The sequence below is a fragment of the Melospiza melodia genome, chromosome 8 (assembly GCF_035770615.1).
Source record: "Melospiza melodia melodia isolate bMelMel2 chromosome 8, bMelMel2.pri, whole genome shotgun sequence".
NCBI classification, from domain to species: domain Eukaryota; kingdom Metazoa; phylum Chordata; class Aves; order Passeriformes; family Passerellidae; genus Melospiza; species Melospiza melodia.
Window position 1 is genome coordinate 22,827,606 of NC_086201.1, and position 22,696 is coordinate 22,850,301.

General features: G+C 43.7%; 1 protein-coding gene across 20 annotated transcripts in view; it reads right to left on the reverse strand.

Moving 5' to 3' along the window:
* TTN (titin) overlaps positions 1 to 22,696 on the reverse strand; it is a 238,040-nt gene that overhangs the window by 174,865 nt on the left and 40,479 nt on the right. For 19 of the 20 annotated variants that reach the window (XM_063162226.1, XM_063162223.1, XM_063162220.1 and 16 more), the window contains 20 exons: positions 9,505 to 9,783; positions 7,855 to 8,418; positions 7,144 to 7,425; positions 6,762 to 7,040; positions 6,119 to 6,397; positions 5,744 to 6,022; positions 5,333 to 5,620; positions 4,935 to 5,213; positions 4,553 to 4,834; positions 4,167 to 4,445; positions 3,773 to 4,051; positions 3,401 to 3,679; positions 2,994 to 3,281; positions 2,616 to 2,894; positions 2,175 to 2,456; positions 1,775 to 2,053; positions 1,357 to 1,635; positions 984 to 1,262; positions 592 to 879; positions 140 to 418 (listed from right to left, as the gene is read on the reverse strand). In XM_063162226.1, the coding sequence (XP_063018296.1) occupies positions 140 to 418; positions 592 to 879; positions 984 to 1,262; positions 1,357 to 1,635; positions 1,775 to 2,053; positions 2,175 to 2,456; positions 2,616 to 2,894; positions 2,994 to 3,281; positions 3,401 to 3,679; positions 3,773 to 4,051; positions 4,167 to 4,445; positions 4,553 to 4,834; positions 4,935 to 5,213; positions 5,333 to 5,620; positions 5,744 to 6,022; positions 6,119 to 6,397; positions 6,762 to 7,040; positions 7,144 to 7,425; positions 7,855 to 8,418; positions 9,505 to 9,783 (5,901 nt within the window). The remainder of the gene's footprint in view (positions 1 to 139; positions 419 to 591; positions 880 to 983; positions 1,263 to 1,356; positions 1,636 to 1,774; positions 2,054 to 2,174; positions 2,457 to 2,615; positions 2,895 to 2,993; positions 3,282 to 3,400; positions 3,680 to 3,772; positions 4,052 to 4,166; positions 4,446 to 4,552; positions 4,835 to 4,934; positions 5,214 to 5,332; positions 5,621 to 5,743; positions 6,023 to 6,118; positions 6,398 to 6,761; positions 7,041 to 7,143; positions 7,426 to 7,854; positions 8,419 to 9,504; positions 9,784 to 22,696) is intronic. The other variant, XM_063162234.1, reaches the window with a different exon arrangement.

Here is a 22,696-nt window from a genome sequence, read left to right on the forward strand (position 1 = left end):
AGCCAAACAACAGTGGGTTGCAAACACAGGGTAGAGAATTCACTTGGCAGTGTGTCAAAGATCACCAAGGTGGGCTTGACAAAAAGAAAGGAGAAGAAGGACACAAAAAGATAACAACACAACAAGAAAGAGTGCACACCTGTTACCAACAGTGTTGTAGTGCAAGAGTCACTGCCAACATCGTTTGAAACATGGCAAGTGTAGTGCCCACTCCTAGAAGAATCCACTGAATAGAGGGTTAAGAACCCAGTTGAGCCTTCAATCCCAATGAAACAAGTTGGACCAGATACAAGTTCTAAGTCTTCTTTGAACCACTTTATTGTAAAGGGTGGTGTTCCTTTCAGTGTGGCCTTAAACTCCACTGTTGAATCTGGTATGGCTTGCTGGCTTTCAGGTTTTACTAAGAAGCTTGGTGGCTCTGCAGTTTTTAAGAAAAAGACACAGTTACATCAGAAATGTCTAAGAATGAAGAAAATCAGTGAGGCAAGCATGGGGACCATTTCCAGTGTTAATATTAAGACGTATAAGAGTGTTAGTATAAGATTTTCCCAGCATTTATCATAGATAAGAAGTAGTAAAAGAGTTTCAAACCTTTCACAGTCAGTCCAGCACTGCAAGAATCGTTTCCAGCAACATTAGAGACACTGCATGTGTAATTTGCACTGTCTGCCAGCTCTAGGTTAGCAATCTCGAGTGACATAGTGTTCTCATGGCACAGGCTTCTATATTTTGCACTGTCAGTTATTTCTTTTCCATCCTTAAACCATTTTGCAACAATTGGGAGTGACCCAGAGACTTTACACTCCATTTGGATAGAAGATCCCAGAATGGTATCCTTTTTGGTTAGCTTTTTGATAAATACAGGAGGAATTGATTGATCTGCCCAACACAAAAAAAATAGCAAAAACACACCAGTTAACTTCTTGCTTATCTTTCACGGAGACTATTTTTCATTTCCTCCTTGATGGATTGGCAATACAAACCTAGCACAGTCAGAACAGCTTCACAGGTGCTACTTCCAAAGTCATTTTCAACCTTAAAACTGTATGTGCCACTATCCTCCTTTGATACAGGCTCAATCCTGAAACTGGCCACATTGTTTTCAAAGCTCATTGTGTAGTATCTACTGGGCAGGAGCTGCTTGCCATCTTTGCACCATCTTATTCGGAGCTCTGGTGTCCCAGCCACAGTACACTCCAAAGTCACAGGGTCTTTTTCAGTGACTTTAAGTGATTTAGCCTTTTCTATGATCTGTGCAGGCTCTGAGGTATAAAGAGTATAAAAATTACAGCAGTTAGCTACATAGGTAGGGAACTGACTTTCCAAGTACTCATCAAGGTTACGATTTGTACACACCTTGTACAAAAAGCAGAGCAAAACACTTCTCCATGCCAGATTCGTTCTTTGCCTGACAGGTGTATCTCCCTCTGTGGCTGAGGTCAACATTAGTAAGCTTCAGTGTGGCCACCCTGTTCTCGAAGGTAATGTGGTGATGCTCATCATCTTCTAGTATTTTCTCATCTTTTATCCATGACACAGATAGGGGTTGAGCACCTGCTACGACACACTGAAAGAATGCATCACCCTTCAAAACGCTAGTGACGTTCTCCAGCTTCTTGACGAAGGATGGTGGTTCTGTGGTGTGAGTTTTGTTTGTTGTTCAGAAGAGAGGTCATGGAAAGGGAAGAGGAAAAAGAGAGATCATATAAAGTAATCTCCCTTGCTACACTTTAGCTGAGGCATATAATTGAGGTGTGCTTCCTAGAGGACTGACCTTTTAAGCTGAGTCTTGTGCTGCAAGAACAGCTCCCACCTTCATTGGATATAATACACTGATATTCACCAACATCCGAGATGTCACAGTTGGCCACAGTAAGAGTAAATACTGATTCTTTGGTGGAGATGGTGTATTTCTTGCTGCTGAACATCTCCTTATTGTTCTTCAGCCACTTCACCTCAAATGGAGGGGTACCAGACACCTCACACTCTAGTGTGGCCTCTGAGCCCTTCACTACCTCAGTGGGACGCAACTCCCGAACAAAGGTTGGAGGCTCTATAAAGAAGAATGAGGGGAAAGTAGATACTAACTTCAAATAGTTTTGAGGGGAGAAGAAGTATCTCCTACTTCCTCACCCCAGATATGTGACAGAGATGACAAGATGTTCAAAACCAACCTTTTACTTTCAGCTCGACGCTGCAGCTCTCGCTACCTGCATCATTGTGGGCTTCACAAACATAAATCCCACTATCTGCTACTCTGGCTTGAGTGACTCTCAAAGTGGCTAGACCATCTATGAAGGAGATGCCGTACTTAGCTCTGTCAGTCACTTCATTTCCATCCAGGTACCATGTAATGCGGATCTCTGGCGTGCCTACTACCTGGCACTCAAAAGTGGTGGACTGTCCTTCACGCAAAGCTACTACAGAAGTTGGCATCTGAATAAATCTGGGGGGCTCTAGAAGATGGACAGAGAAGTTCAGGCTTTATGATATGCAAGGTAGGAATAAAAACCCCCAAAATTAAAAAAAAAAAAGGCTAAAAGGTCTCCTCTCCCTCCCACCAAAACTGCACATAAAAATCAGAACCCAAAAAATTAGAAGATTGGGTTGCACACCTTTTACAAACAGAGTTGCTTTGCAGGTTGCAGTCCCCACGTCATTGCTTATCTGACAAGTGTAGTTCCCAGAATCAGATGTCCTAGCTGAGAAGAGCTCCAGAACACTAGAAGTGTCATCCTTCCAGACAGATCGACTGGCTCCAGATAGGAGCTCCTGGCTGTCTTTAAACCACTTTATCTGCAGAGGAGTAGACCCTTTCACCAGCGCTTTGAACTGAACCCTAGCATTGGGCACAACCTCTTGAGACTGGGGCTTTTCCACAAAATATGGTGGCTCTATAACATGCAAAAAGAAAGAAAGGGGATTACTCTGAGATGGGGAAATCCAAAACTATGCATGAGAGACCTAACAGAAGACAAAGAAGGAACTCAAACCTTTTACTGTTAAAAACCCGCTGCATTGGCTGCTTCCTGCTTTATTTGTTGCTTCACAAGTGTAAGAGCCACTGTCTGTGCCTTCCAGTTTATTTATTTCCAGAAACGCAGTATTATCATGGAAAGAGTATTTGTGCTTTTCACTTGCTGTTATTTCTTGACCATCCTTATACCACTGAATACTTATAGGATGCGAACCAGACACTATGCACTCCAGGTGGACAAAAGACCCCTTAATGCTGTCCATTTTCTTGAGTTTTTTGGTGAATTTAGGTGGTATAATGAGATCTATCCAAGACAGAGTAAAAAGACAAAATATAAAAATTCAACAGTGATTGTGGCACATGTCAGCTCAGGACAGAAGATTTGGTATCTAAAAGTAATAATAAGAGAAAGCCCATACACACCTAGGACATTAATGCTGGCAGAACAGCTACTGCTCCCAACATCATTTTGAACCTCAAAAATGTATTCTCCGCTATCTTTCTTATCTGCATAAAGCACCTTTAAGACTGAGACGGTATCTGTAACACTGATCTTATATTTTGGGCCCAACGTCAGTTCCTTGCCATCTTTGAACCATTTGGCTGTAATAGGTTTTGTTCCTGAAAATTTACACTGCAAGGTTGCTGGGTCTCCCTCAGTCACATCTATTGACACAGCCTTGTCCACAATTGTAGCAGGTTCTGTTGTAAACAAGGAGATGCAGTGTTAAGCACGTCTGTAAAAATCACAAGGGAACTGTCCCAGATCATTGCAAGCCTTAGGTTAAGACCAACCTTTGACAGTCAGCAGAGCAGAACACCTCTGAATTCCTGCCTCGTTTTTAGCCTGACAGAAATATTTCCCATCATGTTTCAGCTCAATAGATCTCACCATAAGAGTGGCAACATTGTTCACAAAGGTCATTTTGATATTGTTGTCTTCAATCACTTCATCATTGTCTTTCAACCACGACACAGTGATGGGCAAGGAACCTTTAATAGCAGCCTGAAACACAACTGTTCCCCCTCGAAGGGAGCTAATGTTTTCTATCTTCTTCAAAAATTGTGGAGGCTCTGGCGGGAAGAAAGTGGTTATATAAGTATAAGCTTGGTGTGTAACCAACAGTGTGGCATGGAAAACCACACTGGGATAAGAGCATGCTACTGGTGTTCTGCACCTTGCACTAACCTTTCAGCGTGACCTCTGAACGGCAGAGGCAGCTCCCAACATCGTTTGTTACTCTGCAGTGATACTCCCCAACATCAGAAGCATCAAACCTGAAAACGTGGAGGCTAATCAAAGATTTCTCAATGCTTATTCTGTGCTTCTTACTGCTCCGCACGGGTTTATCATCTTTCACCCAGAACACTTCAAAGGGAGGCGTGCCAAGCACCTCACACTCCAAAACCACATCAGAATCCTTCAAGACTTCCATGGATTGAAACTCCTTGCTAAAATAAGGTGACTCTACAGTGTGAAAAAGAAAGTGCAATTTGCATTAATCATACTTTTGAAGCCGGTACTACTGTACTGAGTCTGAAGATACAGACTGTGTGGCTGGATGTCACACACACCTTTGACTGTAACAACGCTACTGCAGATATCTTTTCCAGCGTCATTTTTGGCTTCGCAAATGTATTCCCCGCTGTCTTCAGTATCAACCTCTGAAACACGGAGTATTGCCAAAGATTTTGTAAAAGATATCCTGTATTTGTCACTCTCTTTTAGCTCTCTATCATCCTTGAACCATGTGATTTTAATCTCAGGAGTACCAGTGACTTCACAGGTCAGTTCAGCATATCCACCTTTCTTTATGAGATGAGTCGGCTCTAGCTTCTCCTTGAAGGCAGCAGGTTCTGTGGATTTAAGAAGAGTGTTCAGGAGAAAGAACACAGGAAAGAGTGCTGCTGTGTTAATCCAGCAGCTAGAATTTTAAATAAGAGCAAGAACGCAAACCTTTCACAAATAAGTTTGCACTGCATGATACTGAACCAGCTACATTGGAGACTTTGCAGGTGTATTTTCCAGAGTCAGTTGGTTTGACTGCATAAAGCTCCAAGTAACTTGCTAATGCTTCTGTCATAATGTAGCAGGATCCTCCTGTCACCAGCTCAGTATCACCTTTAAACCATTTCACTGTCAGTGGTGTTGTGCCTTTAAACATTGCTTTGAAATGTACAGTTGATGCAGGCAATACATCTTGAGACTCTGGTTCTACAGTGAAGCTGGGTGGCTCTGGATTGCGTTGAAAGGAAAAAAAATGCAATGAGTAAGAGAGGGCTTGTATTTTGGGAAAGAAAAGTATTATCACAAGATAAGCAAGATTCCAAGAAAAGTGAAACAAATTGCCAAACCTTTTATAAACAAAGTGCTACTGCTGTCTTTGCTACCAGCAGAGTTGGTGGCTCTGCAAATGTAGACCCCAGCATCATTTGCATCTAGGTGTTTTATTTCCAAAGATGCTGAGCCTTCTGCAAAGTGTACTGTATACTTGGCACTTGAAGTGATCTCAGTATCTTGCTTAAACCATGAGACAGTCATTGGAAGAGAGCCTGAAATTTTGCAGTCTAGGCGGCATGAGGTGCTAATGATGCTGTCAATATTCTTCAGTGGTTTAGTAAAGAAGGGAGGGAGAGTGCGATCTGTTGAGAGTGAAAAAAATGACAGAAAGGAACACATGAGAAAAACAGGAGTGCTGTTCTGCTTCTGGCTCTGTTAGGCACAGAGCAGAGCAACAGGGCTCTCTGCAAAGAGGCAGTACCAACCTAGCACAGTGAAGCTGGTAGTACAAGAGCTGATGCCCACATCATTGGATATCTCAAAGGTGTATTCACCACTGTCCTGCATTTCAGCGGCATAAAACTTGAGCTGAGCAATGTTATTTTTGAAGCTGATCCTGTATTTTTTGCTGGCAGGGAGTGGCTTTCCATCTTTGAACCATTTGGTTTTCAGCTCTGGAGTGCCTGTGACAGTGTACTCCAAAATAGCTGGTTCCCCTGCTGTAACCTGGATCATTTCAGCTTTTTCAATTATTTTGGCAGGTTCTACAACAGAATTAAACATCTAGTGTTAAGGACAAAAGAAAATTTCTTCTTCTCTCAGGTGGGAGACTGCAGGGATCACAGCACTTTTCCACTGACCTTTCACTGCTAGTTCACCAAAGCAGGACTGACTTCCTGCATCATTCTCAGCCACGCAGGTGTATTTGCCACCAGAGCTCAGCTGGACTCCGGTAATTTGCAGTGTTGCTAGACCGTGATCAAATGTCACTCTCACATTGTTATCATCTTTAATAATGTCTTTGCCCTTCATCCATGTCACAGAAATAGGCTCTGACCCTTTCACCACGGCCTGTAATGTAACACTATCTCCAGCCAGAGCTGTCACATTTTCGATTTTCTTAACAAAAGATGGTGGTTCTAGTTCAAAGAAGACACAAGAGAAAAATACTCATCTACTGTTACATCATCACATAAAATATGCTACTTAAAGACAGTTTTGTAAGACAGTATGTGCAGTACATGTTGCAATTCAGCCAAAGAGCGGGCAAGTTGGAGAAGTGCTTTCTCCAGCTGGGAGCTAATGGCCCATTAATTAATGTTCTTCAAATTCACAGGTTTGACGCCAGATAAGACTCAAGATACACACAGAATTTTAAGAGAAGAAGATATTCTTTGTCCCCGGTCTCCCCAGCCTCCCACAATTCCAAAGAAAAGACATTTTATGAAATAAGAGGTTTTTGCCATTCCCTTCAGTAAATGGAGTTTTCTCTCTCCCACTGACCTTTCAAGATGCATGTGGCACTGCACATGCACTTCCCGACTTCATTAGCTATCACACACTCGTATTCACCGACATCTGCACTATTAAATGAGGACACCTCCAAAGAAATAACAGCCTTCTGAGAGGTCAACCTGTATTTTTTACTACTGCGAATCTGCTTCTTGTCTTTGTACCAGCTAATCTCAAAGGGTCCAGTGCCAGCAACCTCGCACTGAAGAACGGGGTTGGTGCCCTTCACTAGCTCTGCAGGTTCAAGTGTTCGGATGAAAGATGGAGGCTCTATAAAAGCAGTAAGAAAGAATTAGTCAACCATGCAAAAAAAAAAAAAAAGTAAGGAAGGTTTTTCTCAAGAATGTGACTGGCAGCAACAAGAAGGACAGACCTTTGACAACCACTTCGGTGGTGCAACTGTCACTTCCAACCTCGTTGACAGCTTCACATGAGTAGGTCCCAGTGTCATCAACTTTCATTTCCAAAATATCTAACACAGCCACAGAATTGACAAAGGACATCTTGTGTGTGTTACTTTCATGGATTTCCTTATTGTTTTTGAACCAAGTAACCTGGATTTCGGGAGACCCTTTGATTTTGCATTGAAGGCGTGCAGAGTCACCTGGGGTCAGTAAATAAGATGGATCGACCTTCTTCACAAAGGATGGTGGTTCTGGAAATGGGAAGAGAGGGGAAGAGATGGTAAAAAGGGGAAGGGGAAGAGGAAAGGGGGAAAAGGAGAGAAAGCTCAAATTCAAAGTTTTGAAAGATTGCTTCCCAGAGCAAGAACAAAATACAGCTTCACAAGAGATCAGAGTAATCTTTGCTGAGCTGCAGCTTCTGTGGCTTTGCTTTCCCTCTTCATCCATCTCTATCCTGCAGGCAGGAGCAAATCTTGATTTTCTCTGGTGAAAGAAATATTGAAGTAACACATGGTGCACTGTAAGGCAGCAGGGGAAAAGACTTCACAGGGAATGGATCAGGTGACAGGTCTGAGAAGAATTCACAGTGTAATTTCAGCCCAAAGAAGTCTTTTGCCTGTGAAAGAAGAAATGGGGAACCCAAGAACATGAAACGTAAAGGGGGCATAGAACTATCTTACCTCTGACTGTGACGCTGGCAGAAGAGGAGCTGCTTCCTGCCTCATTTGAAGCAGTACACACATAGTGGCCTGAGTCCTTGACCTTAGCCAGAGGAATCTCAAGTGAGGCTATTTTGTCTTCAAAGTAAATCTTATAATCTTTGCCTGGAGGGATTTTGTTTCCATCCTTTGTCCACCCTACAGTTACTTTCCTGTCTTCATCTACCTGACATTCAAGGCGTATTTTTTTATTAACTGCTGACTGTACTGATTGCAAATCTTTAATGAAGTGGGGCTTGTCTATAATGACCATTTCAGTCTGGCAAATATCAGCCCCAAACTTGTTGGAAGCTTTGCAAGTATAAACCCCTCTGTCACTAGCAGTAAGAAGGGAAATTTCTAAAACATGTTTATTTTCCACTTTGGAGATCTTATGGTGGTCTGAAGGTGAAATAGTTGTTCCATCTTTCTGCCAGGTGATGTCGATGACTGGAGTGCCCGAAACAGTACACAGGAACTTGGCACTTTTGCCAACAAAAGTAGTAATAGGTTCAGGTCTGGTAAGAAACGTTGGTGGAAATGCCTCTGCAAAACAAAGGGGTTCAATGTTATCAAGAGGTGAGGAGTAGAGCCACATTTGCCAGAGACCGAGAGCAAGAGAGGCTACCTTGTGACTGAACACTGTTAAGCTAAAGAAAACAGCAGCGAAGGAGATAAGAGGTGTTAAAGACGATAAATTTTGGCTTTTGGTTTTGTACTTCTTCAATCTATATATTGCTCCAGAGCTTGAAGGCATTTTGAATCTCTGGAGCAATGTACGAATTAAAGGAAAATAAACAAAGTCTCCCTCATGACTGACATGTCTCCCTCATGAAAATAAACATGTCAGTCTCCCTCAAGACTGACATGTTTGCTCACTGTTCTCTCAAGATGGGCAAGTTTGTATGCATTTCACTGTTCATGCACCTTTTTCTAGTCCCTAGCACCTAGCACTCAGCAAAGACCACATAAGAACTCCTCCCAGAAAGAGAAAAGTCAGAGTAAAAGAGTCATCATAAAAGAAACCCCCAAAAGATAATTGCTATAATGGCTTTTTTTTTCTTTCTTTCTTTAAAGAAAAAACCCCACTGTATAGGTCTCAATAGACAAAAAAAATTTGCAAACTGAAACCCTTTAAACCTCCTTTTATTTAAGAAGATCTATTTCCCCAGTCACAGAGCTCCCCTTTGGCGACGGCACAAAGATGTTCAGGTATGCAGACCTGCATAACCCGCGTCGCAAGTACAGCTGCAGGATAAATTTAGGGTGCTAGGATAATCACACAGTGACTATTACACCAAGAAATCAGATTTAAAAGTGTTTCTTGTGAAATAAACCTTCAAGAATGAATTCACAAAGCAATCCCATGCCCATGCTGTTTCTTCCTGCTCTCTTTCCCCCTACCTTCTTTCCCTCTGAAGCTTTCTCACACTGATTGCCTTCATAGAGAAAGCCCCTAAAAGCAGCATTCTCAAAAGTTATGCCTTTACTATGCTAGTCCCTGCCAAAAGTATGTATTCTGATGGCAACCAAGAGTCCTACCATAAACATATGCAAGTATAGTAGTGAAAGCATTACAATAAACCACGGTATTTTGGGGAAAAAGAGAAGAGTTTGAAGGTCTGTACTTACCAGTTACTGTTAAAACAGCTGTAGAGCTTACACTGCCATGCTGGTTTGAAGCCTTACAGCTGTATTCCCCACAGTCAACAACTTGAGGCCTTGGGATCTCCAGCGTGGAGAGGTAGTTGGAGGTGCGAATGGAGTATTTGTCCCCATCATAAATCTCTCGTCCGGCTTTGTACCACTGGAACTTGACATTGGGAGCCATCTCCACCTCACAGGTAAACTTGGCCACATGATTCACAGCCACTTCCAAGGGTTCAAGCCTTCTCCTCAGGATTGGTGCAACTGAAATTAAAAGCAGAGAGTAACTCAAAACCCTGCCTGCTGCCATTCTGAAATTAAGTGATTGACTGACTGTAAAAAAAAAACCAAAAAGGTGAAATACTTGCAATTCACATAAAGTGACTGTAAAAGAAAAAATATCTGTAAGAAATGAAAGCAGTACTAGACTCAGTGGACAGACAGTCTTACAGTGCATAATGACATCAGGAAACAGTGGTGATACTGGAAAAACAAAGTGAAACAGCAATGCACAATAGCAATAGGATATAAATATATAGTAATCTATTCTGGACTTGTTAGAAACTATAGTGTGAACGAGAAGTGCAATGACTCTAAGGAGTGAGAGAGGGTGCAGCAGTGAGAAAAATGGGAAGAGCAGGTCCACTTCTCAGGCATTAATAGGAGAAATGGTTGGGATTGAGATACAGCTTTGTCCTGAACATGCTAGTGCAATGAAACAAAAAAGTTCCTGACCAAAGACGGGGGTAATGCAAGTGAGAGGCCTTGCAATGTGGTAAAAGGAGACTATCAATCCAGAGAGAAAGAGGGCCCTCTGATTAGTGGCATGACGGTACTAATATTGTATCTCTGTACAAAGATATGCATAGTAGGGGAGGTTCATTAGTAGAGCAGTGCATTAAAAAGATTATTTTATCCCCATAATCCAACCTCTTTTAACAACTGTGAGTTTTGCTGCTGTTGCCCTTTTTCCACCTTGATTCAGCGCCTCACAGGTGTACACTCCTTGGTGAATCTCCCCGCACACTTTGCTTATTACTAGTGTGTATGTGTCCTGATCTTGCAAACACTTGAATTTGTTGCCTGAAGAGACCAGTTTACCCTCAAAGTACCAATTCACCTCTCTGACATTTGTTATGACAGACACCAGCCTGACACTCTCCTCTTCCTCCACAACAGTGTCAACCAGTTTGATGTGTATGATGGGATAACCTTCTTTGCCCAGCACATCCTCTTGCTTTCCAGCTCTAGTTTCTAGACCCTCTCTGCCCTCTTCCTCACATTTTTCTTCCCTTTTCTCTTTTCTTTTCAGTATGTCTGTGGGTGCCTCTGTAAGAAAATCTGCAGAGGCTACATCAGCGCCCACATCCTTAATTAGACCATGCTCAGCCTTGATTACTTGCGCAGACAAAAGGTGTTCCAGTTGTATTTCTGCCTCCATAGTCCTCTCAGCCTGCTGGGGCTCCAGCTCAAAGATTTCCTCATAGGATTTTCCTGATAGAAGTGGACTGGCAGAGAATGGCAATGCTTTGGATTTTTCACCAGTCAGGGAACACTTATCTTCACAAAGAAAGGAATAGAAAACTTCCTTTAAGGCCGTTTTCTGGTCAACTGTATGAATGTTCACTTCTTCCAAGGAGACTTGGATTTCTACGGGACTGCATCCTCCTGTGGTCACAACATATGTGCACAAGGTATGTGTATTCGCCCTGGTGATGTTTATTGCCTGTACTTTAACATCTTCCTTATCAGCCAACCATTCTGAAAACAAGACGTTTTCCCCACTTACCACTGCAGCTTTCAGTGCATTTCTAATTTGAGACTTTATGCCTAAGTTGCAGCTCTTGGGAACCAGAGCAGTGAGTTCACTGTCTTTGTTGAGGACTTGGCTTGGCTGGAGCTCACAAGAGTACATGGTTTCGTGGGATTGTCCTTCTGTCCTCTGCCACTGCTTAAGTGGCTTGGAAAGATCAACATGTTCTTCCTCCATGGACTGGTTTTCTTCCAGCAGCAAGGGAAATCTCACAGCCTGTCCCTCATGTATTCTTGAAGCAAAATCTTCCTTTGCTCTTTCCAGGAAAGAAGTGTTCTCCAGGGGGACAGCTTGGCCCCCAGTGAAAGCCAATTCAGAGAGAAATCTTGGTTCAGCCTTCAGCTCACCTTGTGCTATCTGAAAGCCCTCAAGGATCTGGATTTGGTCACCATCCATGACATGGCTCTCAGTGGTGCTTGACACCTGTAGAAGGGTTTGAGAAGCCTCTGTCTTCAGAACAGCCAGTTGCTCTGCTGCCTTGGAGATGATTTCCTCTTTGGGCATGAGTATCTGTGCAGCTACAGTCCCAAGGCAGCCTGGCAGCTGTGTCTCCATCACTGCTGCAGGCACCACACCCTGGGAGCCAGCAGGGAGGGTTTCCAGGGGCTCTGCCAGAAGCCCACTGCTCTCTTGTATTGAGACCGCCTGGGTGAGCATCTCTTCAACACTCTGCACTGCCAGACACGTTGGTGGCAGGCCAGGCAAGATGTCCTCCCTGGGCAGCACGTACACTGCCTGGCTCATCTGGAGCTGAAGGAGGGTTGAAGGCTCCCTCATAGGCTCAAGTCTGAATGCTTCTTCCACTGCAGGAAGCTCTCCAGCCTCCTCATAGAAAAGAGGGCTTTGTTCCTCTGCCACCGCAGAGTGCTGCAAGGCCGGGCTCTGGCTGCACACAGCGTGCTCCTGGCGCAGCACCAGGAGCTCAGCAGAGCATGTGGCCTCACCCAGGGCACTCACAGCCCTGCACGTGTAGAGCCCAGAGTCCTCCTCCATGCAGTGCCACACTGTCAGAGAGCCCGAGCCGTCAGGGCGCTGAGCGATGGAGCGACGGGCGTCAGAGAGGAGCCGCTCGCTCCCCTTGGACCACAGCACGTCGGGGCACGGCCTGCCCTCCACAGTATACTCAAAGACTGCCGTGGAGCCCGGGGCACACAGCACGCTGCCTGGCTGCCTGGCAAAGCAGGGAGAGCCCGGCTGCCTCTGGCGCACGTGGAGCTGGGCGCTGCAGCTGGTCTCGCCGTGGGCATTGCTGGCCATGCACCGATACTCACCCTCATCCTGCACTCCTGCTCGTGGGAGGATGAGGCTGTGGTCACTGTCAGCAAATTCTAACTTATGGTCCATGCATGGGGTTAGCTTCCCACCGTTGAAAAACCACTGGATTTTGGGTGTGGGCCTACCAGTAACAGAAAGAGAGAGCCTAGCTACATCTCCCTGCCAGACTTCAACATCTGAGATCTGTTTGAGGAAAACAGGGGCTTTGCCCTCTTCCTCAATTTTCATCTTTGCTTTGCTGGAATAAACTGGTTTTCCAGGCTCAAATTCAAGTGTTTTCTCTCTATCAGGCAACTGAAGGCCGCTGCTGTAGCCTTCACTTCTTCCTTCCTCAGAAGAGGCAATAAGAGACCTAGTGATGTCTGTATGGAAAAAAATTGTTTAGTTTTACTAGAATATTTATGAGAACACTCATATATAGCAATACACAGTGTTAGGCCATCTATTTTTCTAGAGTTGGAAGCTTTCTCAATACTATACAGCAGCTAGCAATGAACAGGAGGTCTGTGCTCTCTCCTTGCTGCCATGCCTGCCAAAATGAGTAAGACATGCTGTGTTGTCAGGTTGCTTAAGAATTTCCTATCTTGATCAGGATGGGTGTGTCTTTAAACCTGACATCACAGTATGGGTTAGGCATATCCCTCCAGGGTGCACTGTGCAAGGAACAATCAAGCAACATTGATGCATTTCACAGATATAATTGAAGTGGCATGTCTCATACATATTTGTATGTACACCTATGCAAACAATACAGCAGAACAGTGCTAAGACACCGATATAATTCAAAACACCAACAAAACAACCAGAATGCCACAATTAGGATTGAACCCCACCCCCCGCCAACAAACCAACCAACAAACCCACAATCTTTTCAGCACACTAAACCTTTCTTTTGATGCATAGTTCATCTCTTTAAACTCTATCTTTTGTCTAGCATACCAAAAGATTACTTCTACCTTAACAGCTTTGTCCTGGTTTTGTCATTATCATTATTACAAACATCACAAGTTTAAACCTTTGATTTAATATAATTGATTTAAATCTCTGCTTTTGACCTCCTCCCTGTCAAGATGTGGCATATTTAAACTCGCACAATGTCAGAGAAGAGAACAGACTTTTAAGATTTTTTGTTTTCTTGCCTTTTTGAATTTATAGATCTATGCATTAGATAACTTTAGTTCCAACAGCAGTTTAAAATGAGAGGAAACAGAGGCAAGAACATCTCTGCAGATGTTTGACAATAGAAACATCAGTGAAATATGGAATTTCCAGGAATGGAAAAATTCATGAAAAGCATGATGCAAGGAAAACCTTTGGAAATCAAATACAGTTGTCCTCACTGAGTAAAGTTTCCTCAGTAAAGGCCTAGAGTATTTGACAGATATAAGTTTAAAAAAAAGAATAAACGTGTGAGCAGATTAATGTCTCTAGGCACTGTAATTTCTCTCGGCACTGTAATTGAGAAGCTTCTCAATTACAGTGTCTTCAATTTTAAAACTTATTGAGAGATAAGAATTTTTGCTGCACTCCAACAACAAACATAAAAATTAACAAACTTTGTCACCCAATTCTTTCTCATTTGTTTTAGTAATTATTAGTCTTGCCACAAATGCCATAATATAAATGACATAGCACAGTGATAACAGTGACATAGCATGCAATGATTAACTGCAGAGAAGAAATGCTTAAGTAAAAAAAATTATAGCAGTCCTTCAGCATTACTTACCAACCTTGTTAAAACAGTAATAAATTGTGCAAATAAATTCGAGAATGGGTGGCAGAATTGGGCCAATAAAATAAAAAAATTAAATATATAAAAATTGCAGAGTGAAACCGATGTTAGCACAGGAGAATGCTTTATACATAGGAGTGTGGCAAAAATTAATGCACTTTTGTGTGTTCCTGGATATTTATGAGAGGAGAACTATACAGATACTTCTTCATATTTTAGATATGTTTGCAAAATGAATAAAGTACAAGAAGCAATGGAGTTAAATAATTTCATATTTATTTCACAAATTAACCATACATGTTAACATTCAATATACATTGATGACAAATAAACATATTTAATTTTTTTAAGATACTTGTTTTGTAGAAATGAAGATAACATTAAATCTGAAAATAAAATGGTGAGCTTTTTGATTCCTATGAAAACCACAAAATTTTGAAAAAAGATAGTCAAGCTATATCAGTTGTCCCATACTAAGTTCATTCAAATCTAGGATTACTCCAGATTTAATAGTTGTAGCTTAGGTGAACCAGGTGCTCCTGGCTAATGTACAAAACTTAAACCAAGACTTATACATTTACATAAACCACAAACACCACTACGTGGGTAGAGATAAAGATGCTTGGCCATATATTTCAGATGTGAATATGACTTGGACCTGTGTGGCTTATGGCTCAACAAACAAGTTATGGGTCTCTTTCTTCTAAAAATATTCAGATTTACATGCAAAATAAACACACCTCAGAATTGCGCAGGACCTAATCAAAGGGCCTCTGACCTCTTTGACTTTGGAACTTAAACACCCCTGACATCCCAGCTGACATAGAACATCAGACAATTCATGCCAACCTCCCTAAGGACCTCTGCTGTCTAATCAACCAGTTAGTGCTACACATCAACACAAGGAATGGATCAAGGACACATCATGGAGTAATTCATTCCCAGCACAACACTGGGCCAGACAGGCATACTTCTCTTTCCTACCACCATGTCAGAAAGCACAATTAACTCTGCCTTTTAACATACAAATCTTAAATATTAATTGAGGGGTCATGACTGAGAAGACACTGAAGTGACACATTTGCATTAGCCTTAACACTTCAGTCATTTTGCCCGGGTACTGGGTTATTAGTACTTGCCACTCCTGATTTTAAAATTTTAGGCAACATGACTGGGCAAGGTGAATATTTTGAACAAAAATTAGTATCCCAGGTGAGTGATGGGATAGTCTTAGAAGATAACAGATTTTTTGAGACATGTGGTCTCACCGTGAGGACACATCAAATTCAGAAATAAGAAATGGTATGAACATTACTGAACACACTATAGGAGTAGTTTTAATGCTTAAAGTCACTCCACTTAAAGTTGTTTGCAACTGACAGCAATTTGTAAATAACTGGAAGAATCTCATTAACAGGTAAACAAAGTAAAACCAATTTTTGCTTAGGGATCTTGAACTCAAGATCTCATCTTGACATATAGGTGACTGGAAAGCTGGCATGTGCATTAGAAAGTAATTTAGTTTCTGAGGAATGTTAATTAATAACTTTCCTCCATTTAACAGATTTTCTTAATCAATTTATCATTGTTTGTGTAAGGTAGATTTAATTCTGATTCAATTATGTCAGCTACTGGTGCTTCCTCCTAAATATTAGCATTACTTTAAATATAAAAATATACATTCACATTGAGAACATTAATGCAAAAATCTCCCGTGCTGAAAAAATGCCACACATAACAACTGAATATATTCCCCTTATTTCTGGTCATCTCGTTACAGAGCACACTTAACTGTTCTTAATAATAAAAAAAAGGAGAGAAAGAAAAAAGGAATATGTAGAGATCCAGTTCTAATGTGAGGAGAATATTGCATAAAAATATCTTACTTTTTTACTACTATGCATTTTTTTATGAATGACACTGGAATACAGGGACAACCAAAATTATTTTAATGAATTTACAGCAATATAATTGATTTGTTATTATTACACTCCCTTTGTCCTTTCCCTTTAACTTCTAAAAATACAGTACAAAATATGCTTTCATGTTTATTACTTGGTAATAGAGAAGAAAATCCTGTTCAGTCTCTACAAGTGCAAAATTTTAATTTTCCTTCCCATTTCTCTGCTTCTCTTTGCAACAGCATAATTTCATTGACTTTAAAAAGGCATTTAATTCCATGAAAGAGGCCCATAGATGTAAGAATTTTGCAGTGATAGAAACCATAAACAGGATTTGAATCATGTTCTGACACAACATTGTGAGAAGGGGAAGTAACAATTTTAAGGAGTTCTTTAACAGAACTATACCCAAACTAAACAGCAAACATAAGTTAGTGTTCCATACCTTAAGGTCACAAGAAAAAGGTGGTGTCTACATTTTCAGGTGATTTCTGGCCTACATAAAACAGTAGTGATTGCACTGTTACAGACACATAGGTATATATACATTATACAAAAAAATTAGTCCTACGCAAATGAGTGTCAATTAAAATATCTTTACAAGAATGAGCAAGGAGCATAGAAGGAGTCCGAAATATCCCTCAGTGCAGAAAGTGTGCACAAAAATCTATGCATGGATTAAATCTCACTTAAATTCCCCAAAGAAGGCAAACCTAAGTGAAATACAAATATGCCCACAGAGTGGTTTTCATCCTTAGAGAGATGAAAACAATGCCCCTAAAATGAGTGCTGCATTTTTAGCTGCAGTGAAGAACATCATAAAAACACTTAGTATTTCAAGACAGACTCTGAAATAAACGATGGAAATTTAGTATAATGTTAACACAGCACAAGTCTCAGCAGTTCCTGCCCTGTTAGTAGCTATGCATTTGTACTGCCCACTGTCACTTTGCACCAGGTTTTCAATGGTAAGACTGTGCAAGCCGTTCTGCTCTTCCCGTGCACAGTACCTATCCCCTTCCAACAACACCCCATCCTTGTACCAGCGGACACTGGGACAGGGGGAACCAGTCACAAGACACTGGAAGCTCACTGAGGCACCTACAAATGTACTGTAGTCAGAAATCAGCCTCACAAATCTGGGAGGAGCTTCTGTGACCTGGAACTCAAAGCTGCAGCTCTCTGAGTCCTCTGCCCTAAACTCAACCCGTTCCTCTTCAGATGGCTCTGCAAACACATCAAAATTAATGTTGACATGCTTCTCCCCTTCCACTTCCTGCTCTTGTTGAGTCACTGCAAGCAGTTGAATCGCTTTTTCTGAGCCATCTTTGTGCGGCTCAAACTCAAATTCCAGCTCTATTTCTGACTGGTCACCTGGGCTCACAGTTGTACTCAAAAGCAAGTCACACTTCTGAGACCTGTGTGGTTCACAGCCTCTGACTGTCCCACTGCTCTCTGCATTTGCTTCCTGCTGAGCCATGATCACAAGGGAGCCTTTGCAAGTTGCTTCTCCCAGCCTATTAGTTGCCTGACAGCGATACAAGCCACTATCAGAAGGTCCTACATTTTTGACCGTCAGACTGTGAAGTCCCTCCTTCTGACTCACAACATACTTCCCTGTGCCAGGTGTCGCACATGCGTCACCTCTGAACCACTGAACTACTGGGACAGGAGTACCTGTTACAACACACTCAAAAACTGCATCCAAGCCTTCTGTCACCTTGATATCTGTAATGGGCACAGCAAAGCGTGGAGGCATTTCAGTTACTTGGAAATCAATTTTTACATCCTCATTCTCCCCTGCTGCCAAGCCTGCAGCTTGTTCTAACAAGGCAAGTGGAAGTACATCTAGGGAAACCACCATGCTCTTCTTGTCTGGGCTAAATTCAGGACTGGTTATGATTTTGACCTGCTTCTCAAACTCTCTCACTTCATTTTCATCCAGCTCCACTTCCAGGAGGATTTCCTGTGGTGAAGGGGACCTCGAAGATGTGCTTTGCTCCATGTCAAAGTGTATAACATGCTGGTGGGTGACAGGGGGTGGCAGTGCCAGTGACCGTCCATCTTCAGGCAAAACCTCCACCTCTGCAATACTTTTAGCTTCCCCGACAATGTTCACTGCATGGCACAGATACTGTCCTTCATCAGCTTTCTGGACATTAGTGATTTCCAGAATATATTTGTCCCCATCCTTCTCTATTTGCACTCTCTCATCCAGCTCCAGCAGAGACTTATTATGATACCACTTCACTCCTGGCTTGGGCACACCCACCACCTCAGCCACAAACATCAGTGTGCTGCCCTCATACAACCTCCTCCCGCTCAACGCCTTGAGGAATGCTGGTGGCATGTCCCTGCCTGACGGCTCCAGGGCTTCACAGGGGGTCATAAACCCATTTGACTGGGGCTGGTCTGGAGGCTGATGCCTCCTCTCACAGAGGGGGAGCATGGTCAGGGCATCCATATACTCCCCAGTGGGTGTCCGGTAGCGTTCCGGTGGCGTGCTGTCCCCCGATGCAGAGTAGGGTCCCTCAAAGGGTGTGAAATACTGCTCTGAGGGTGTGTTGCATTTTGAACTCTCGGGAGGTGAGGGGTAGTGCTCAGGGGCCATGCTGTACACCGAGCCCTCGGACGGTGTGGAGTAGCGCTCGGGCGGCGTGCTGTACCCTGAGCCCTCGGACGGTGTGGAGTAGCGCTCGGGTGTGCTGAGCGGCGTGTGGTAGGATGCTGATGAAGCAGTTTCAAAGATTTCCACAGAGGACGGAGGTGTGTAGAAGCGGTCTGAATCAGGTGACTCCTCTCTGCTCCCACTCTCCAGCTCTATAGACATTTCTGACTCAGGAGAGAAGGGCCGGGCAAATTCCTGATGGTTGTTGTAATAATCATAAACCGTGCTGAAGGTAACCTCCTCCACTTCCAGTGAAGTTATAGTTTCTTGCTGCTCCTTCTGAACTGTGCCTTTGAGAGTTGGAGTTTCATATATCCCAGTGGATCTTAAATAATTGGCCAGGGACAAATTAGGCTCTAGCTCTGAGATTAGAAGAGCACTGGGTTCTGGACCTGCAGAAGTATCCTCCCACATTTCTTCTCCATTATTCTCAGAGGCTTCCTCACTGGCAGTCCTCTTCTTGTCCCAAGACTCCTTCCTTTGCTCCTTCTGTGCCACAGGATCATCCATTACTAATCCGAGGATGAGGTTCCCCAAAGAGAAGCCCTTGGTTGTGTTTGGTTCCTGCTGGATGTCTCTGAGCATCTCCTCAGGGGAATCTGTGCTTTCCATCTCACAGCTGAAGGTGCTCCTTCCTGGCTCAAAGAACTTTTCTGTCTCAGAACTACCATCTTCCTCAGCCTGATGCCCAGCTTGGAGTTTCTTTTCATGTGCAGCTTTTTTCAAGTCCACAATGAAGCTGTCACTCTGGGAGTCTGTGGTCTCCAGTCGTTCCCCACTCTCCCACACACGTGCTTCCTCAACTCCTCTTTGGAAACCTGGTGTGGGCTCCACTAGAAATTCATTAACTTTTTCTTGGAGTGAGTCCTCTCCACAGACACTCATCTTTGAATCCTGAACTTCTTCAGCAGAATATCCCTCTTCAGCAGACATCATGACACTGCCAAGATCCCCATTAGGAGTTTGCAACTCAGATGTTGTGATTTCTCTTGCCTCTTCTTCTTCCTGGGCATCAACCTCCTCCTGCTGCATCCTGTAGCTCTGACGCAGCTCCTCACTCAGAGACATCCCTCCTTCAAGCACATCACCTTGGTGCACTGGGGAGATGATCCCAGTGATGACCTCCACACTTTCCAGGGCTGGGGGGTTTTGTGCCTGTTCTGTGTGCACAGTCTCTGCAGCTGGGAAAGGCTCTGCAAACTTCTTCAGATCAAATATGATCTCAGTGTCAGGCTCAGAGGACAGCAGCCGCTCTCTGAAATGCACCTCTTCCACTTCTTCAGCTTTCTCAGTAAAAACCTGACCTGAGCTTTCTATGCCAGGAGGAGTGGGGTTTAGATTCAAAGAAGGGCTGTATGCATCACACTCAATTTCTTGCAGCATTTGCCTGTCACTTTGTATTTTCCAATGTGTGCCATCACCATCATCAATCACTTCTTCTTTAGAAAGATTATCATCAGCTTTAATGCTCTGTTCAAAACCAACTGATCTCTCCTGCTCCTTTTCCTGTTCCTCCTGCTGCTCTCCTGCATAGAATTCATAAAAGCCAAACTCCTCCTTTGTGGGGGTGCTCGCAATGTGGTCCTGCAGGTGGCGCACACTTGGCTCTTCCACAAGAGGCACATCAGGAGTCACTGCCTCCCCGGCAGGGGCATCACACTCTGCGCAGACATCACTTCTGTCTTGCACCACAGGTGATACAGGAATGAAAAATTGTGAAACCTTACACTCCCTTGCCAAAGCAGACTGCTCAGGGGCACGTGCTTGCCCTGGCACTTCAATAAATGATGAATCCTTGCACTCCCCTGCTAGGGCAGACTGCTCAAAGGCATGTGTTTGTTCTTGCACTTCCATAAATGAGAATTCCTTACCTTCTTTTGCCAGAGCAGACTGCTCAAAGGTATGTATTTGTTCTTGCACTTCCATAAATGATAAATCCTTACACTCCCCTGCCAGAGCAGACTGCTCAGTAGCATGTATTTGTTCTTGCACTTCCATAAATGATAAATCCTTGCACTCCCCTGCCAGAGCAGACTGCTCAGAAGCATGTATTTTTTCTTGCACTTCCATAAATGATAAATCCTTGCACTCCCCTGCCAGAGCAGACTGCTCAGTAGCATGTATTTGTTCTTGCACTTCCATAAATGGTAAATTCCTCCCCTTCCCTGCCAGAGCAGACTGCTCAGGAGCATGTATTTGTTCTTGCACTTCCATAAATGATAAATTCTTCCCCTTCCATGCCAGAGCAGACTGCTCAGGAGCAGGCATTTGTTCTTGCACTTCCATAAATGACAAATCCTTACACTCCCCTGCCAGAGCAGACTGCTCAGGAGCATGTATTTTTTCTTGCACTTCCATAAATGGTGACTTCAAGATGTCCCAGGACAGAGTATCTGTATGTGGTAGCACTTTGCCTCCTTCAGGCTCCAGCTCCTCAGAAAAGTGACCTGAGTCCTTGGCCACCAATTCACATCCTTCCCTTGATACAGTAGAGTGCAATTCAGTGGTATCAATTCCAACTATGTGCTCCTCAGAGACAGCTTTTCCTCTGTTCTGTCTCGTCTCAGAAATACCATCTGTATAACTCACCCTTTCTTCTCTATTGACCATTTCTTGCCTTGCATAAACTTCTGTGATATCCAGCACCGTTGTTCCCTCCATCTCACTTTCCCTGATGTGAGGTGTTTCCTCACAACCTTCCAACTGGTCACCAGGAGGTGGAGACAACCTCAGGGACCACGGTAGGTGGGCTTCCTGCTCCTTGGGGCATGCAATTTTTTCCTCTGCATCCCTACCAAGTATGCTGAGGTCTTGGAGGTGCAGAACATGGTCCATGGCAGGCAGTTCCTCAGTGCCTTCAGCCCTGCTATACAGTTTGGGTGCCCTGGGCTGCACTGTGAGCTCAGAGGCAGTCTGTGCTGTTCCAGCCACGTTTGTGGCCACACAACAATATCGCCCGGCATCTGTGACAGAGACCTCTTGAAGGTGTAAGCGGTATGTGCCATTCTTGCCCTCTTCAAACCTCAGTCTCTCACTGACAGAGAGGTTCTGGCCATTCAAGGACCAGCTCACAACTGGTGGGGGTTGCCCAGACACAGCACACTCCAACACCACTTCCTCTCCTTCACAGCAATGAATATGTTCTGGGGCTTCTCTCACAATTTGGGGTGGTTCATTTCCCATATCAAATGAAAACTTAAATTTGTGCTTCATGGTGGAAGCAGCCCGCTCTGGAGAGGGTCGTGGGACCTCTCTCATCTCTGTGTCTTGCTCTGGTGTTGGAGTCGGGGCAGTGATTTTGATTTCCACAGGCAACGACAGCAAGTCTGAGTCTGGAACTGCACTTGGCAGTCCCTTCTCTGCTGCAAAGACCACACCAACTTCCTCCTCCTTCATTTTCTCCTCTTCCTTCTTCTCTTTCTCCCTTTTTTCCTCCTTCACCTCTTTCTTCTCCTCCACTGTCATCTCCTCCTTTTCCTTCTTTGCGTACTGGTAGGCTGGCATTCGCCGCCTCACACGGAGTCCAGCTGAGGTGCTGACTGTGCCCAGCGGGTTGAAGATCACACAGGTGACAGTGCCACCATGCTGTGGGAGCACAGATGGGAAGGTCAGTGTGGAGCAGCACCCCGTGGTGTGGACAGCAGTGCCCTGGATGCGCCCCACGGGCTTGTCATTGTTGTACCAAGTGACGGTGGGCTGTGGGCGGCCGTGGAAGAGGCAGGAGAAAGCACATCTTTGTCCCTCAACAGCTTCCTGAGGCTTGATCTCCTGTACAAAGAGGGGTGGGC